At 37.0% G+C, this 17,782-nt stretch overlaps 1 protein-coding gene across 3 annotated transcripts; it reads left to right on the forward strand.

Moving 5' to 3' along the window:
* The first annotated feature begins 2,383 nt into the window (after nucleotides 1-2,383).
* LOC131323503 (phosphate transporter PHO1-like) lies at nucleotides 2,384-16,451 on the forward strand. Of its 3 annotated transcripts, none has more exons than XM_058355331.1 (15): nucleotides 2,384-2,731; nucleotides 3,603-3,692; nucleotides 4,091-4,328; nucleotides 5,665-5,962; nucleotides 6,438-6,486; nucleotides 9,734-9,805; nucleotides 11,244-11,373; nucleotides 12,577-12,691; nucleotides 13,849-14,098; nucleotides 14,517-14,621; nucleotides 14,714-14,758; nucleotides 14,866-15,018; nucleotides 15,144-15,440; nucleotides 15,715-15,851; nucleotides 16,077-16,451. In XM_058355331.1, exons 1-15 carry the CDS (start codon nucleotides 2,495-2,497, stop codon nucleotides 16,162-16,164), a joined length of 2,304 nt encoding a protein of 767 aa, XP_058211314.1. In that variant the 5' UTR covers nucleotides 2,384-2,494; the 3' UTR covers nucleotides 16,165-16,451. The 3 variants fall into 3 exon arrangements, with proteins under 3 accessions (XP_058211314.1, XP_058211315.1, XP_058211316.1); XM_058355332.1 differs by having other exon boundaries at nucleotides 2,462-2,731; nucleotides 16,231-16,451; XM_058355333.1 differs by having other exon boundaries at nucleotides 2,479-3,438.
* Nucleotides 16,452-17,782: the final 1,331 nt, after the last annotated feature.

Raw genomic sequence — 17,782 nt, forward strand, 5'->3', positions numbered from 1 at the left:
GTGAGTTGCTCCAGCAAAGACATCATATGGGGATAGTAGAGCACTGTTGACACAGATACTGTTGTGAAGCAACATCAATATGAAAGAACCCGATCTATTGATGTAATATTCACCCAAAGATAAAACTAAAAACTCTCACAAAAAAGAGAGACAAAACTCTCACAGATTAAACTACAAGTCGTTGATCTGAAGAGACACGAGAAAAAGATAGGGAGACAGAAAACTAGCATTATGGCCTTCCCCTCCCAACGCCATATTAGGGTTGTGAAAACCTAGGGGGAGGGGAATGGTGAAGAAAGGTAAATGTGGCGGCTAGGGTTTTGAGAGAGAGAGAGAGAAATTTCTTGGGGTCAGGCCGTAAAAAAGAAATTTCTTGCGAATCCCCTAATTCCGGCATGAATGACCTATATTTGACCGGACCAAAAAGGAAATTAGTCGAAGTACGCGTAAGTTCACCGAATACCCTGACCGTCGAAACAAAAAAGAAAAGAAAGAATGCCTAGCTGTAATAACTTTAAATTACGTACAACATACACACATGTTATTTGTTACTATTACTAGAAAATTTGGAAAGAATTAAATTTAGTTAACTTTTCGCCTCTAGAGGAAAACCAAGTTCCACAATTAGATCGCAAACAATTAATTAATAACTCAATATCTTGCACGTAAAAGATTAACGTTAATTACCAGGAAGAAAAAATGAAAAAAAGTGTTTAAATTTTAAGACACGTGTATCAAATTCGTTGAAAAATTACGTGCCCCTCTAAGTTTAATTCACACCACATGGATATTTTTCGATTTCACGAAACTGCATTTTGAATATATTTCTTAGCTACACGAAATATGGCGTAGAGGACATCTATATATATTTATCATTGTGATTATTTTCCGGTACAAACGCCTCCTTTTTTTTTCTTAAAAAATACGACACGCGCTTTTTGTGGCGTACCCAGAATTCAGTATAGCTGGCGCACTCTATTGAACATGTAGCTAGTGAAAATTTGCTTCATAATATATACACCGGAACTAGATAATACTCGACTTATACATTTAGTACAAGACACAAAATTTTATATATGATGCATAATTTTCTCTACAATGTCTAAAAATAATCAGAAAAAATAAAAGATTTTCATGGGTAAAGTTTGTAAAAGATGTTTTTACAATAGTTGGTGAAGAATTTATCAGAATAAGATGAGTTTCTTTTTGGGTCAAGCGGTAGGAGAATATAAGTATAAGAATTACATTATATTCCAAAAAAAAAGAGTACAAGAATTACATGAAGCTAAAAACAATTCCAAAATTATTATAAACTCACTCCAACTATTAGCCTCAACAGTGGGAGAACAAATCTACAATCAATATAAGCCAACCAACTGCTAGCCCAAATAGGGATAATAGTTACAAGTACAAAACGAAGAACACCATCACACAAATAGAGATATTCAAATTTCTAACCTCTTAATGAGATGCAAGAGCTCTGACCAACTAAGTTAGCAACTAAATTTTGCAGTCGAGGTTCAAGTATGGAAAAACAAACCCCGGGACCATGACGGGGGTGCTGTTCCCATCTGGGCAATCCATTTTTCGACAATGGATGGCTCAGATTTCATCTCGACAATGAACAGATGGACGAGTGAGATGAAATCTAAGCCGTCCAATATTGATGAAATAGACAATCCGAATGAGGACAACAAAAGGACAACAGGATTCCCGAGTTGCTATGCCCCATTGCCATTCCTACGCATTTTCCTCTTTATATAATTAATGTTCTATAATATGAAATCGATCACAAGCATCAAACTAAGCGACGGAAAAGGCAATTAAAAAGAGTTTTAACTTATTTCCGCCGGAGATGCAAACCGTGAGGTTTCTGCTATCGCCATTGAATCGATCATCGTGCATTTCTTGTAATAATTTGAACCGATCATCTTGTTGGGTCCGCAAAATAGTATATAACCACGCAAAAAACTAGTTTGATTGGTCATTAATAAGTATATCAACAAATTAAATTTTGGTTTATAAAATGGACGATCGTGGAAAATTGAACTTTGAACTTATTTATAGAATTAGACTGTCCATTCTTTAAACAAAAATTTAATTTTTAATATGCTATAATCAAGCTGAATTTTTCACATGAATATACTACTCTACAAGCCTTGCAAAATGAACAGTTCAAATTATAAAAATAAATACATGATGGGGCGCCCAATGACGATGGCAAAAATCCCACAGTTCCACCGCAGGTGTACAGGATTTTAACTCATAAAAACCTCGGCGAGATAATCATTTCTTATTTGTTTCTTGAAAAATGCACTAAAAAATGACTAAAAACATTTCTCATATTTTCAATAACTACAAGTTTGGTACTTATACACATGTCTCTCTCTCTCTCTCTCTCTCTCTCTCTCTCTCTCTCTCCTTTGTCTCTATATCTCTATATATAAACCACCTTGCTTACTCTCATACCTCCTAAACTCTCTCTCTCTCTCCAATGGTGAAGTTCTCGAAAGAGCTTGAAGCTCAGCTCATTCCTGAATGGAAAGAGGCTTTCGTTAACTACTGGCAGCTGAAGAAACACGTGAAGAAGATCAAGCTCGCCCAAAAGCCCAAGCAAGTCCAAAACGCCAACGTCGATTTCGGCCTATCCATTTTCGACCCCGTTCGTGCTGTCATCAGTAGAATCTCCGATCACTTCCGTAATGCCGGACAGAATTCAGAGGTTATCAAGGTATATATATATATACATGTACATCTCTAACGGCAAATAAAAAAGAAAATAACACATCTCTAAACCAAGCCAATAAAATAAATAAATAAATAAATATGGCTTAAAGGTGGCACTGAAGCCTCATATTATTATTTGAAGACCCTGTACGAAAATCTGGACGGTAAGCTGACCTGAACACTGTGAAATACTAATATTAAAAACCAAAAGCTCAGTCATCACTTATTAGCAAGGCTTGTTTGGTTTCGGTACAATTCGGAAGGTGGTGAAAGCGAAATTTAAACGTTTTCCCTTTTTTGGTTTTTTTTTGAAACGGCAATAAATTTATTAAGAAACTTGATAATGGTACGTCAAGTAAAGATAAGCGGCATCATATTCAGGCTAAAACAAGTGTCTTGAATATACAGTAATCTGATGGATCGATGTAACAATACTCTCGATCGTTATTCGCTTTTCGGGGTTACTTTACGTGCCAAAATATTGGAATTCCGTATGGTTCTTCTATTTTAGGAATTCCGGCAATTTATTGTGACAGATTTGCTCTTTACGCAATATATTTTGCTGTTTCATTCAAGTTTTCGGTTATCGCCAGTAAAGTTAAAGGTGCAGATTTTGTGTCAATAATTGTCACGAAAGCATCGTGAATGGCTAACAGAAAGGATTTAATTCAACAACCCACAAAAGATATCACTGAAAACGACACCCAACGGGTACCGCAAAGTTTTCTATCGACTAAGGCCCCGTTCTGTTAAAATTTTTATTTTTTAAGTATTTATTTTTCGTTTTACGAGACAAAACATTCTTTTCTAATATATCACATTTAATTAAAAAAATGAGTACTTATTTGAACGGTTTTCTTTTGAACTTTTTTCAGGTGAAGAGCAAGATTACGGAAGGAAAAGATGATGGGGGTGAACAAGTGTATGAAACTGAGCTTGTGCAACTGTTTTCTGAGGAGGATGAGGTACTAGGCTAACTAGCTTTTTTTTTTTGATCCGCGGCTAACTAGCTTTACTACAGTAATTTTAGTATGTTAGTTGTGTACGTTACAACCATGTCTTTTTGTAAAAAAATAAAGGGCCTCCGGACCGGTCTACGTGGGCCTCGACCAACCGCCGAGAACCAATCTTGTAGTCCATGATAGCAGGGAGCCGAATTCAAGTACTTGCAAAGCCCGGTATAAAGTGGCTACATACGAGTTAATATGTCATTGACTCACTTACAATTTATTCATTTAGGGTAAAAAAAAAATTTCTATACAATAAGAAGAAGAAAAATATTGAGAGAGTCTCGAAAAGTACAAATTACCTTTACCTCATGAACTAGCTAAGATTGGCCCCATTTTCGTAATTTACTTTTCAGGTTAAGCAATTTTTTGAGAGCTTGGACGAGGAGCTAAATAAGGTGAACCAGTTTTACAAGACGAGAGAGGCAGAGTTTCTGGAGAGAGGAGATCAACTGATCAACAAGCAGCTGCAGACTCTGAATGAACGCAAGCAAATCCTCAGCGACCGGCGCCGGAAAAGTCTGTCGTCGAAGTCGTCTGCCGGATTTACCACCCCTTCTTACACGTCTTCCCCTTGGAACTCGGATTATTCCGGTGCGTTAATCTGTGTTCTTAGGCCGTTCGGCTAAATAAGCCAAGTGCTTATTTTTTTGTCTTTATTTAAATTTTTTTCGTATTCGTTAGTTTTTCGTCAATTTTTGGGGATTATTGTTTCGTCATGACGAAAGGAATCTAAAAAGTAAAAAATTACGATCGAAACTTAATTTTTTTGAATAAAGACAAAAAATAAGCCAATAAGCCAATTTTTTTTGTCTTTATTCAAAAAAAAATTGGATTTTGATCGTAATTTTTTACTTTTTAGATTCCTTTTATCATGAAGAAGTAATAATTCTCCAAAAATTGACAAAAAACTAACAAATGCGAAAAAAATTTAAATAATGACAAAAAAATAAGCCAAGTGGCTTATTTAGCCGAACGGTAATTGTCTATTTTAATCGTTGATTTCTCTTTATGTATGTCAGATTCGGATCAAATTTTTACATCCAATCATTCGTCTCGATAAGAAAAATAAGACAAAGTATGTAAATACGGACCAAAGTTGAAAATTTAAGTCAAAGCCCTCCTAATTACATTTCGACACCTGTCATTGAGACAAAATTCTTGAAATTGAGGGTAATTTGGTAAATCATTGACATTTTATTTGGTGGCGTTTTGAATCTTCTTGAACCGTAATTTCACGTGGAGTGGAATGCAATTGGTGCCTCCCTTATACTCTCATGCACATGGGCGGGGTTCCATTCCCGTAAGCACTCATTCTCCTCCTCAAAACCCTTAGGATAGAGTAGATTATGATTAACGAACGACAAAATAATAATAATAATAATGATTTCATATTGTTAAATTTCTTATTTTTTGACCATTTACTCTAATGCATAGGAGAGACCGAGAGAGGGAATATTTCTATTTCCTCAATCAACACATGTACCTCCTACTTAAGGAAAGGACCAAAATTAGCGTAACGACGAAAAGGGCATCAGTGCTTTGTCCTAAATCCCAATTGCTCTCTTCTTATTGAGAAGCTTCATGTTTTGGTCACTTTAGAAACAATCACCGTCAAACTGCTGGATCTATTCCTTCGGGCCAGTCCATAAGACCTTTGTTTTAGCTTTAAATAAGCCTTCGTTGGTGGATGGTTAGATCTGTTTCTCAGAATCAATCGAGTTGCGCATATGCTAGAACCTCTACTGAGTGGTTTTAATTAGTTTGCACTAATGTTAACTCTCTTGTCACGCTTTCGATATCGGTTGAAGTTGATTCCATGATAAGTTTCGCAAAACAATTTATCATTTCTCCTCCGCATATTTCCCCATCAGTACTTAAAGTTCGTTTCATCGGCGTCAATAAATTTTTGAGCTTTTTATTTACGCAGAAAGCCCGACGGAATATTGCGAAAGCCCCATCGAAACCCCACGGAAAGAGGATGCAAGTGCCACGGTAGAAAAAAACGGTGTAAATTTCGTCGTTTCACCTAAAGAATCGAAAACGAAGAAGGGGAACCCAACACGGGCGATATCGATGCTCTGGGAAGATGTACTGAAGAATCCCAAGAAAGAATTGGGCCCAGGAACTGATTTCATAAACAGGAAAAAGAACCAATGTGCAGAAAAGATGATCAGGGGAGCTTTTGTGGAGCTCTACAGAGGCCTTGGGCTGTTAAAAACATACAGGTTCATTTTTCAATTGATTAATTGATTTCTCAATCTGTAGTGCGAACGTTCACGATTTTAATCTGTGTCGTAAATATTTCAATCAAATACCGGATAATATTTGGTCACCTTGGATATATGGGCTAATCCGATGCTGATATCCGATTAGACACACGGCCAGTATTCAAAACTGGAATCCAATAGTATGAGGGAAAATAATCAGAAAGACAAGTCACTTTCTATTTTAGACGAACGCAACATGGAATTGTGGCATTAACAAGGGGTAATTATTCAGTACTCACGCGGATGTATACTCCCTCACATAACATGTGGGTCTCGCATGAGCCCTACATGTTATGTGAAAGAAAGGAGTATACACCCGCGGAAATATTGAATAATTTTCCCATTAATAATTAGATCATTTTTTGTAAATTAGTTACTTTCCCATGCATGTGTTCATGTGTTAACCTTATTAATTTGGCTCTTTTCTTGGCAGCTCTTTAAATATGATGGCGTTTACCAAGATACTCAAGAAATTTGACAAGGTAAGTTACTCACCTATCCGTTTCATACCCACTACAATTATGAAGTTCATCTTTGGAAATATTCAACGTCATATATATTAATTCTCATCAGTTTTAGGAGAAACTTTTTGGTATCACCGGTATACCAAATACCTTCACAAAAAATGTGACATGTGGCAAACTGTAATTTTTTAGGATTTCAACCGTACTTATTCCTCCCCAATTCACTATTAGTTTTTTCCGCCTCTGTACACAAAAAACTACCTCCGCCCAAATTACTCCTGCGCCAATCCCTGCTAACATCTTTGCTTTCTTCTCATTCAATTTTTTTTTGAACTTTAATTTAAAGGTAAAACATAAATCTTGAGGACATAAACCATTCTTAAAAAAGAAAAGGTCCGTGGTTAAACTTAACAGTAGTAAAATTTCCGTTGAAAGCATAGAGATTAGATGATACTATGAGTAATAATTATGGTATATATACTATGAGTTTTTTCAACTAAATGATCTATCCCTTGTAAGAGAGATGCGTAATAATTATGGGGTACTATGAGTTTTTCATGTCATAGGTCTTATATAATTGTATGAAATCTTGTTTGCAAAGTAATTAGAACACCAGCCTAAATGATGTTTATTTAATTTTAGAATTTTTTAGCATGGAAACTCAAATAATTAGAAAATTAGATATTCAGTTGGTTTTGATTTTGGGAAAAAAATATTCTACAATGAGTTCTATAGTAACATGCATGACTTGTATTTCCGTAATTCTTTGATTTTTTTCAACACAAATTAACCAAGTATGATTTTGGAAAAATCAAATCATATAGTACTAGTTAGGGAATTGAAAAGAATCACAGTTAATCGTGTTGTGTCATATTAGAATCGTGTTGATTTGGGTTAACGTGTCAATCCGGAAAATTAAATAGTTACTGTGTCTTTATCGAGTTACATAAGTCAAATTCGTGTTTGTCCCATTTAATTTTTGTGTTGCCAAGTCGTGTCATATTCGTGTCGTGTTTGTATCGTATTAACAGATTGTATCCGAAATCTCCACCCTGCTGGGATAGGCAAGGGAGTAATTTGGGTGGGGGTTAGTTTTTTGTGGACAGAGGCGGGAAAAAAACAAATTGTTTTAGCACCAATAGTGAATTGGAGTGGAATAATTATAGGAAGTTTTTAAAACATACAATTTGCCACATGTCACATTTTTTTGTAAAAAGGGGATACCATGTCGTTGGTATACCGGTGATACCAAAAAGTTTCTCCACAAATATAACGAGAATACTCTGAGTCTGTTTGATTAGCAAGATCTCTACTAGAAAGTTACTGAAAGAGAGAAATACTACTAAAATTTGATGTGGTTGAATATCAAACCCTCTTTCCCAACAACTTACTATGAGAAAATTAGGGTTATTTTCAAAAACACCCCTTCAACTATCACGTTTTGTCAACATGACCTCTTTATGTTTAAAACTCATCAATATCACCCCTTCAACTATCAAAACTCATCAACTATACCCCTTCCGTCCAATTCTGTTAGAAAATGTTAACTTTTTAGACGGAAAATGGTTAAGTTTGACAGAACATGAAATTCTAAGCCTAAAATGCCCTTTCCCCTCCTCCCTCCCTCAGAACTGCCCTCCCCTCCCCCTCACATCCCACCTCCTCCCAACCAACTTCTCTGTCATCCTCGCCGCCGCCGCCTCAACCATCCCCATCCCCTCCGTCGCCGCCGCCGTCAACATTGTCGCCCTCAACAAAATGCAACCATCTTCTCCTCCCCAACTCCCACTATCTCAACCATCCCCATCCCTTCCGCCGCCACCACTGTCAACATCGGCGCCCTTAACAAAATGCAGCCATCTTCTCCGCCCCACCTCCATCTTCTCCGCCCCAACTCCCACAACCTCAACCATCCCCATCCCTTCCGCCGCCACCGCAGCCGTCAACATCGCCGCCCTCAACAACACCTCCCTACTTGCCGCCCGCACATTTCAGTTCTTCAATCGATTACAACGACGAAACAGCTCGCTCTCTCTCTCTCTCTCTCTCTCTCTCTCTCTCTGCCTTTCACTGATCTAGATCGACGACGACAGATTCTGGAATCGAAATCCAAATCGACGACGGCGGAAACGAACTCAACGACGCTGGTGACGGTGGGTATACGAAGAGAGAGAGAGAGAGAGAGAGAGAGAGAGAGAGAGAGAGAGAGGGAGAGAGGTGGCCGGTGACGGTACCGCCGGAGTGCCGTCGGAGATGGAGGATTGGTTTCTACTGTGTCAATATATAAATATATTTATATAGACTTTCCCTATATATATATATTGCTAAAATTCAAGAAGTAAAAAAATTATATTTTCTAGAATTATACTTTATTTAAAAAATTATATATTTTCCTTTTTTTTCCTTGTTAATTGGGTTTGAATAGAAAAGGGTAATTTAGTCTTTTTGTGTGTTTCCATCCAAATTTTTAACGGAAGGGGTGTAGTTAATGAGTTTTGATAGTTGAAGCGACGAGGTTGATGAGTTTTAAACTTAAGGGGGTTATGTTGACAAAACGTAATAGTTGAAAGGGTATTTTTGAAAATAACATTTTCGCGAATTCATCCTAATTACATTTTCAAAGAAAGTTAATCGTCTTTTCATTTCCCTTTCTCCTTTTCATCACTTTTGGCCCTTTTTTTTTTTTTCTTTTTGCAACCTTTCTCTTCATAATCAACGGACACTAGCTAGGGACATCGATCAGCAATTCAGCTCATAAAAAATGAAATAATCGGCGTAAATCTTGTTGTAACTGAAAAAACTTATTAATAATATCGCAAGAAAGCGAAGCGATAACTAAATTAAAACTTTGCATGTAAATTAAAAATGTGCCACAATCTCATGACACTCAGTTCCGTACACGGACAAACTTATACAAAATGACCATACTCTTATCTAACTTCACATGGGGGGTGTGAGTCTCTAACAACTAATCATATTATTATTTTCTTCAAAAGGATAAAATAAGAAAGAGCAATTAATCTTAAAGCAAAACAATCACTATGTAGATTCTAATTAATGACCATGATTTATTATTATAACTGGATTAGTAAAGCCCTTTCCAATCCAAAAACAAGGGTACGCATCAACTTCTTCCGCATAGAAAGTGAATCGAACCTAGAACCTACCTAATTACAGCTACACGTCCCGGTTAACATGGCATATGCATAAGCAAGCTAATAGCGTAAAATTAATCATATCCTTATTTTTGTGTTTCGTGAGACAGGTATCGAACGAGCAGGCATCAGCAATCTACCTCCAAGTAGTGAAAAGATCTTATTTTCTTAGTTCTGATAAGGTAAATTCTTATTTCATATAATCCCGTGATTAAAATCATTTCTTAATATTTAAAGTATAACTTCTTTCGTATAGATGCCATTATTTTTTGCAAAATTTTCCCTACTCGATCTCTTTTCATGTTTCGATCAAATTTTCCCAAAAAAGAAAGAGCAAATTAATATATTAGGTGTATAAATCACATGTTTTGTGCTAAAGAATAAGGGAGCCCTACAAGTTAAGAACTTTTTTGGAGATATCAAACATTTATTGGTTTACTTGATTTAAGATGTTCTTTTCTTTCACGTGTTGATTTATACAATTAAGTTACATTCCCTCCGTCCATTTTTAAGTGTCCTGTTTCGTAACTTCAATTTATTAAAATGATATTATTATTACACCTTTCACATCAATTTTTTTCTCCACTTTCCCTACTTACCCATTATCATTACACTTTTACTCACTAACTTTTCAAAATGAAATATACTTTTAGGGACAAAATAAACAATGCACCAACTTTTACCCCACTAACTTTACAAAATGAACATTTATTAAGGAACAATCTAAAATGAAATACTGGACTTTAAATACGGAACGGAGGGAGAACTGTTTTATCAAACTCATTTTGTATCCTATCTTATGATAATTATGCACGTAAAGCAAACAATTATGACAACTAAATCACATGTTGCTAATTAAGAATTAGGGAGTGCTTACAAATCAAGAGATTTCTTAAGTTACCAAACATTTATTAGTGGAATCACTTAACTCCATTGAAACTTTTTTTTACCAAACATTTATGATAATTTTTTTTTTTTACACATTTGACACTGCAGATACTAGTAAATTATCCTAACGACCCACATTTAGCCTTTTGAATTCGTCTCGACAAGAGAACCACGAAAAGTTTAAAATGTATTATGAACCATAACCAAAAAGTACGAACACACAAACATAATCTTAGAAAACTGATTGTTTGAATAGTTTAGTCTTGAATTTACAATTTTCTTTAGCTTCAATCATAATTGTTTATTTTATTATAAATTCCTGCCTTTAAGGTACATAAAAAACAAAAAAATAATAATGCAAAGCATATAAAAATTCAGAATAAAATTTAAAAAATCCAAAAAATTTCAGCCAAATAAATATTACTATTTATGTAAATTTGAGGAGAAAATTCATGTGATAGACAAGGATGGTTCCCGACTCTAGAAAATACTACTACTACTACATTGAAAAAAATTTATTATTATCAAATATATAGTCTCGCCTTGGTGATAGACATATAGAGGTGGTTAGAGATATAGAGTGTCATCTTGTTTACGTTTTATATTTCCTTTGCACTTTATTGGGATGTAAACAATAAATTTGAAAATGCATTAATGGCATATATTCAGTGCGAATTTTGTGAAAAGGGAATTAATTAATTACAGTAAAAAATTGTTGTTGAGGTAATTAAGGTGGTTAGACTCATGGACGAAGTGGAGTCCTTATTCACAAAGCACTTCGCCAACAATGACAGGAAAAAGGCTATGAAGTTCCTAACACCCCATCAGCACAAAGATTCTCACATGCTTACCTTCTTTGTTGGTAATAATCTCTCTCTCTCTCTCTCTCTCTCTCTCTCTCTCTCTCTCAGTATTGGGTCCGTCTGAGGTCACACTAAAAGGTCTTCAAATTGCTTTTGAATTCATGATTATAGTCTATAGACATTGTGGCGCACCTCATTATGAACATATAGTCCCACCAGCAATCTAAAATAGTAGCTAAACAAATCATTTACGTAGTGCGCGTACCCACATTTTTCGTCAAATTTAGAATCGTTGGGCCTATGTAGTTCAGTACGGTTCTGCAAATAATACATAGGTGTTCCCAGAGGTAACGGGGTTATGTTCAACACGGTTTTGTTTTGTTGATGGAACCTCACAAAATCTCATACATGTGATGTAGGTTAAATACCCTAGAACATATAGTCCCACCAGCAATCTAAAATAGTAGCTAAACAAATTTATGGAGTGTGCGTACCTACACTTTTGTTGAGAATTACTAGGGTTGTTGGGCCTAGTTCGATATGATACATGTGTCCAAGACCGACATTGATGACCCGATAAAATGTGCAAGAGGTTTGCCAAGTGTGGCGGGAAGCAAATAGGGTGGCAGACTTATTAGCTAATTAACTTGCATGCTTTCAATTTAAGTTAGTTTTAATTGGAGTACTTTAGTTTTTGCTCCTTAATTTGTTTATGTTGGTTCAATTTCAGGATGTTGATGTAGGTTAAATACCCTAGAATTTCTTTTGCTTAGTTTTTATATTATCTCCGGTTTGCCCAAACAAACATGTTTGTTATAGCTGAACTTATTGTAAAAGATGCTCATTCAATATCGATAGCGATGAAAGCATAAAATGAAGTTCTTCAGAAATTAGCATTTTTTACTCTTCTCGAATATATTTAGCTGATAAGTTAAAAGCAAAACTTGATTAAAAATTGAGAAAAAAAAGATACACACAAAAGGAAAATTCACAAAAAAAAATAAAAATGAAAGGAATATCGACATACTGTATAAATTTCTTCCGGAAGCACACTTAGGCTAAGTTTGGACTATCTTGTTTATTTTTCTGAATTTTGTTAGTTTTGCGTCAATTATTTAATTATCCATTCATCTTGCCGAGAAGAATTATAAAGAGTAAAAAACCAAAATCTTCAAAATAAAATTCACTACAAACGAAATTAATCCCAAAAATACCCTGTTTCTTACTGAATGTTGTTGTCGTGGTCGTGGTTGTGGTTGCAGGATTATCTACAGGTTGTTTTGTAACACTATTTAGTGTTTACGGAATATTAGCACATCTGTGTGGGATGTTCTCTCCTACAACATCTTACATGGAAACTGTCTACCCTGTTTTCAGGTCCCTTTTTCCTGCCTTTTTTTTTTCGCATGTATATATCTCTACTGCTTTATCTTCTTCTCCATTGCTATTGTTGTTTCCTGTCATATTGTACTCTGCTTCAATGTCACAAATTTTGTTAGGCCATAAATACCCCTAAATTACATCCATAGTCTAGGGCTGTAAACAAGCCGAGCCGAGCCTAGGCCTTGTCGAGCTCGAGCTCAGCTCGTTTACTGAACAAGCTAAAAATTCGAGCTCGAGTTCAGCTCGAGCCTTAACGAGCCGAGCTTAGTCATTTACTAAATGAGCTTCTTTAATCGAACCGAGCCTCCCTTAACAAGCCGAAAACTCGTTAAGGGAGGCTCGTCTACTCCCGAAAGCTCGAGCTCAGCTTATTTACTAAATGAGCCGAGCCGAGCTCGCGAGCTGCTCGATTTGTTTACAGCCCTAATCCAATACCTGAAATGACCAATCCATTATAATGTGATCACAGCCTACATTTAGGGACCCGGGGACTCCTGCAATATAGGGCCGTAGTGGGCAATCCGAGCCGTCCAAAAGTGTTTTTTACGGTCCCTGACTTTGTACGTTTAGTACACTTTCATGAACTGTCTAATATAAGTAACGGCACATATGTCGTATACACCGCTAAGAAGTGATTGTACTTCTAGAAAGGAGTCATATTCATGTTGTATGCACGTCTGATATTGGATTTTGAATCTATTAAGGGAAGAGTAGATGAAATGGAAACGAAAAAGATAGGAAAAGAAATCGAATTGAAAGAGGCTAAAAATTGGTTTTCTTTGTTTAGCATGATAGAAATATGGTTTGAATGCTCTGATTGTAAAATACAAAATCAGCATTCGTAAGAAATTTTCTTTTCATTGAACAAAAAGCAAGATTTTAATTCTCAAACGTTGCCAAATTCAGTATCTCCATTTCGAACAGACTTGACCTTCACTTAGGCTTTTCTAATGAGCTATCTGTCGCAACCCCGATTATTACCGGTCATTGCCTACCCGTCGAGTAATTTAATTGGACCCGCGAGAAGGGTCGAGCAAACTTTGGATGTCTAACGCTATCCCCCAATTTGTACGCTTTACATTTCATAATTTTGACACTGGAACAATATATGCATTATTCGAAAACTAATAAAATGGTGTGTATTTGTGCAGCATGTTTGCTCTGCTAAGCTTGCACTTGTTCATGTACGGGTGCAATCTGTTCCTGTGGAAGAGCTCCAGGATCAACTACAACTTCATATTCGAGTTCCAGCCCTCCACTGCCCTCAAATACAGAGACGCTTTCCTCATTTGCACCTCCCTCATGACCGCGGTGGTCGCGGCCATGGTGATACACCTCGTGCTGCTCTCCAATGGCTTCTCGCCTCAACAAGTCGATGCCATTCCGGGAATCCTCCTTCTGGTTAGTAACTCAAGGCATGCTCGATAACGTTTTTTCGTTTTCAGTTAACGTGACTAGCTAGCTAGTGGCCCCGTCTGATGCCTACCCAAGCCTAAAGTAACCCCAACATATGCCCGCCCATCCCACACATTGTACGTTTTTCATGTCCAAATCGGCCTTATAGGGAACCGGTGGCCGTGCCCAAAGACCCACCAAATTTTCCTTGATAAAAGGCCCAAAACCCGATTCGATTGTCTGAATAACAAACAATGTAAGTATCCGGTGAGTCGGGCCAGGTAGCCCGAGCTCAATGAAAACTGGGTCGGGTCGGGCTTTTACACACAAGTGGTCTTCCTTTGGTAGAGCTTACTATGCACAATCCAAGAGCTTTACCTCTAAATTTTCTAACTTTATGCGTGATTTTTCATGTCATTTCTAGATGTTTATCACCCTGCTCATCTGTCCACTGAATGTCTTCTATCGCCCGACTCGGTTTTGTTTCCTCCGGGTAATACGAAACATAGTCTTCTCTCCATTTTACAAGGTACGTCTGGTTCTCGATCCTCAGAAGTCTTCAGTTTTCTTTAACAAATTTTAGTATAGCAACTTATGCGAATTTTTCGATCAAACGTACAGGTTTTGATGGTTGATTTTTTCATGGCTGACCAACTTACTAGTCAGGTAACATTTAAGCCTACAAAACAATGCTACTTGCTGTACTACTTGAAACTGAAGAATGAAGAATGATGTTCATTGAATCTTGCTGTGTACTTTGTTGGTGTGTACAGATTCCACTGCTAAGGCATATGGAGTCCACAGCATGTTACTTCATTGCCGGAAGTTTCAAAACACACCGGTACGAGACTTGTAAAACCGGAAAGTTTTACAGAGAAGCGGCTTATTTCATTTCTTTTGCGCCGTATTTTTGGCGCGCTATGCAGGTAAATCGGAGATCCAGTTACTAATTCGGCCTAATTTGTTCATTTTTTTTGCGCCGTATTTTTGGTTATTAACTGATTTTCTGTTAAACTTATATAATTGTTGGTATTTTTTGTGTAATCCGCAGTGCGCAAGAAGATGGTACGACGAAAGTGACACGGACCACCTGGCAAACATGGGAAAGTACGTTTCGGCCATGGTTGCAGCCGGGGCGAGGTTAACCTACGAGAGGTTAACCCACGCCCAGCACCCCGAGAGCAAACTCTGGATGGCTATTGTGTTGGTCACTTCCTTGGTGGCCACAACGTATCAGTTGTACTGGGATTTTGTCAAGGATTGGGGACTCCTCAACCCGAAATCCAAAAACCCATGGCTCAGAGACGACCTCATTGTCAAGAACAAGAGCATCTACTATCTGTCAATCGTGAGTTTTCCCCGTCTCTCTCTTGCCCTTTCGTGATCGTCTCCATTTTCAAAATCGAAAACCAATACAGACACAGACGGGTCTAGAATTTTGGTTCCGGGATAGGGTGTGAAGTACACCAAATTGAATGTAATACTGTCACACTATATTGTGAACACATTTCAGTAAAAGATGTTCAATGTGAGATGTAACATTGTTGTTTGGAAAATGGAAAACAAAACCATCGTCTCGGTTCTACGCTCAAAATGTCTAACACAGCATAGTTTTGTTGTAGGCATTCAATTTTGTCCTGAGAGTTGCTTGGGTGGAGACCGTGGTGCGATTCTCTATCGGGCAGTCTGAACCACGATTGCTAGAGTTTTTCCTGGCTTCACTGGAGGTCATTCGACGTGGGCACTGGAACTTCTACAGGTACAATTTCTCTGGGCCTTATTGGGAATGATTTTAATTTCCATTGATTCAGTTATCGTATCGACAATCCTTTTGGTTGAAAAAACCTTTTTTCAGCAACGAAAATTTTGAAAACACTCTGACATTTCCTTTTTCATGCTAGAACACTTGCCAGGAATTCGAAAACACGTTGCTTACTAATTCTAAAGCTCCCTCTACTTTTGTCATGGAATTGCAAAAAAATAGGTTGGAGAATGAGCATCTGAACAACGTTGGCAAGTTTAGGGCCGTGAAGGCGGTTCCTTTACCATTCCGCGACACAGATTCAGACTGATGAAAGTCGTTCAATACTTACGCGTAAGCATATCCCTCTAACGAGCTGAAATGATGATCAATGCAGAATTCTCGACGTTGCTCAACATCAAAGGGAGCAATCTGCATTTTGCATTAGAAACCACTTGAGAAGTTCTTAACCATTGATCGAAGATACTGTCGAAAAAGTGAGCCGTGAAGTTCGCATTGTCGCGATTGAAGCATTCTTGGATGGATATTTATTGTTGATCTGTATATTTGGGAATTCCTAACTCGAATCTGATGATATAAATGTGTCTTTATTAGTAACCTACAGTTTCTTTTGCTAATTAATGAGTGGTGGCAAGTTTAACTTCCCATATTACTTCCTTTTTATTTGCACCATAACTGAGAATATCTCAAATGTCTATAGCAAATAAAAAAAAACCAAAGGGTGTTTCTGGAAATTTGAAACACAAAAGAAAAGAAGTGTTAGCAAAAATGTTATCAAACCAACACCTAAGATTTTGGACCGGTACTACAAAGTAGGGGTGTGCACGGGTTGGACGGGTCGGGTTCGGCCCCAAACCGGAACCGAAGGAGGGGAATAACCGTCCGCCTGCCCGATTTTTTTGGTCGGGTCAGGTTTTTATCGGGTCGGGTCCGACCAAAACCGAAGTAATCTATGTTAATTTGTTGTCTTTTGGTCGGGTCGGGTCGGGTCGGGTTGGAAAAAACAACACCCCGAGCCCCGAACCGAAAACTGAATTTTTTCAAAAAATGAACCTGTACCCGACCGAACCACATGTTCGGCCCCACCCGAAACCCTTCGGGGCTCAGGTTTTTTGCACACCCCTACTACAAAGGATTTTAGTGTGGTTACGTAGTACTAGATTTTAGGAGGTCTTTAGACTAGGAAAATTACAACTTTGAGGTATGCATTTTTCTCAAAGCTTGGATTTTTAGTGGAAAGATAAATGAGAATAATGATTGAGAGAAAATTTATTAAAGACCGTGCGCTGAGAGAGAATCCAAAATCCCAAAACTCAAAACGAACAAACTCGCTCAAAAGTAGTTTTGGTATGGAAATTAAATTTGAAGCAAATAGTGTGGAGCCAAATCTACATTGGATTTGAAACTCCATTTGACATCAGGGTTGGATCAAAAAAAGATGTCAAAAGTTACCGTTTTCACCCTCGTAAGATTTGAAGTCATGGGTTAGAGACGAGGCGAGTGTAGAAATAGGAGGAAATTCAAGCTTTTAGCAGTACAACACATGCTATCTTCATTCTGGAAACGTGGCACTTTGAAATTCCTCCCAAGCTGATACTGTAGTAGTATTTGAGTGTGCACAGGATCCACCTCCTTTAATTCCTTTATTCAGTATATTTTGCAAATAACAATTCATTACATCAATCTTGAAATCATAATTGCTGTATAAAAATCATAATATTTTGCAGATAAATTCATAACATCAATCTTGAATTTATACCATTTATATATATTATGAGATTTTGCCTAGATATTAGGAAAATGTTATGATTTTCTAAGCAAATATTTTAAAAAAAAATTAATCAAATGTTATGAATATTTACTTATGAATCTATGAATTTTTAGACAAAAAAAATGAATGGCTGTAGATAGTTTAACGTAAAAAAAAG

The sequence above is a fragment of the Rhododendron vialii genome, chromosome 4a, assembly GCF_030253575.1.
Source record: "Rhododendron vialii isolate Sample 1 chromosome 4a, ASM3025357v1".
Taxonomy (NCBI): domain Eukaryota; kingdom Viridiplantae; phylum Streptophyta; class Magnoliopsida; order Ericales; family Ericaceae; genus Rhododendron; species Rhododendron vialii.

Coding starts and splice junctions, on each gene's coding strand:
- LOC131323503 (XM_058355331.1), top strand. CDS start 2,495: ATGGTGAAGTTCTCGAAAGAGCTTGAAGCTCAGCTCATTCCTGAATGG. Junction 4,329..5,664: donor TTGGAACTCGGATTATTCCG/GTGCGTTAATCT, acceptor TTATTTACGCAG/AAAGCCCGACGGAATATTGC. Junction 15,441..15,714: donor GCATCTACTATCTGTCAATC/GTGAGTTTTCCC, acceptor GTTTTGTTGTAG/GCATTCAATTTTGTCCTGAG.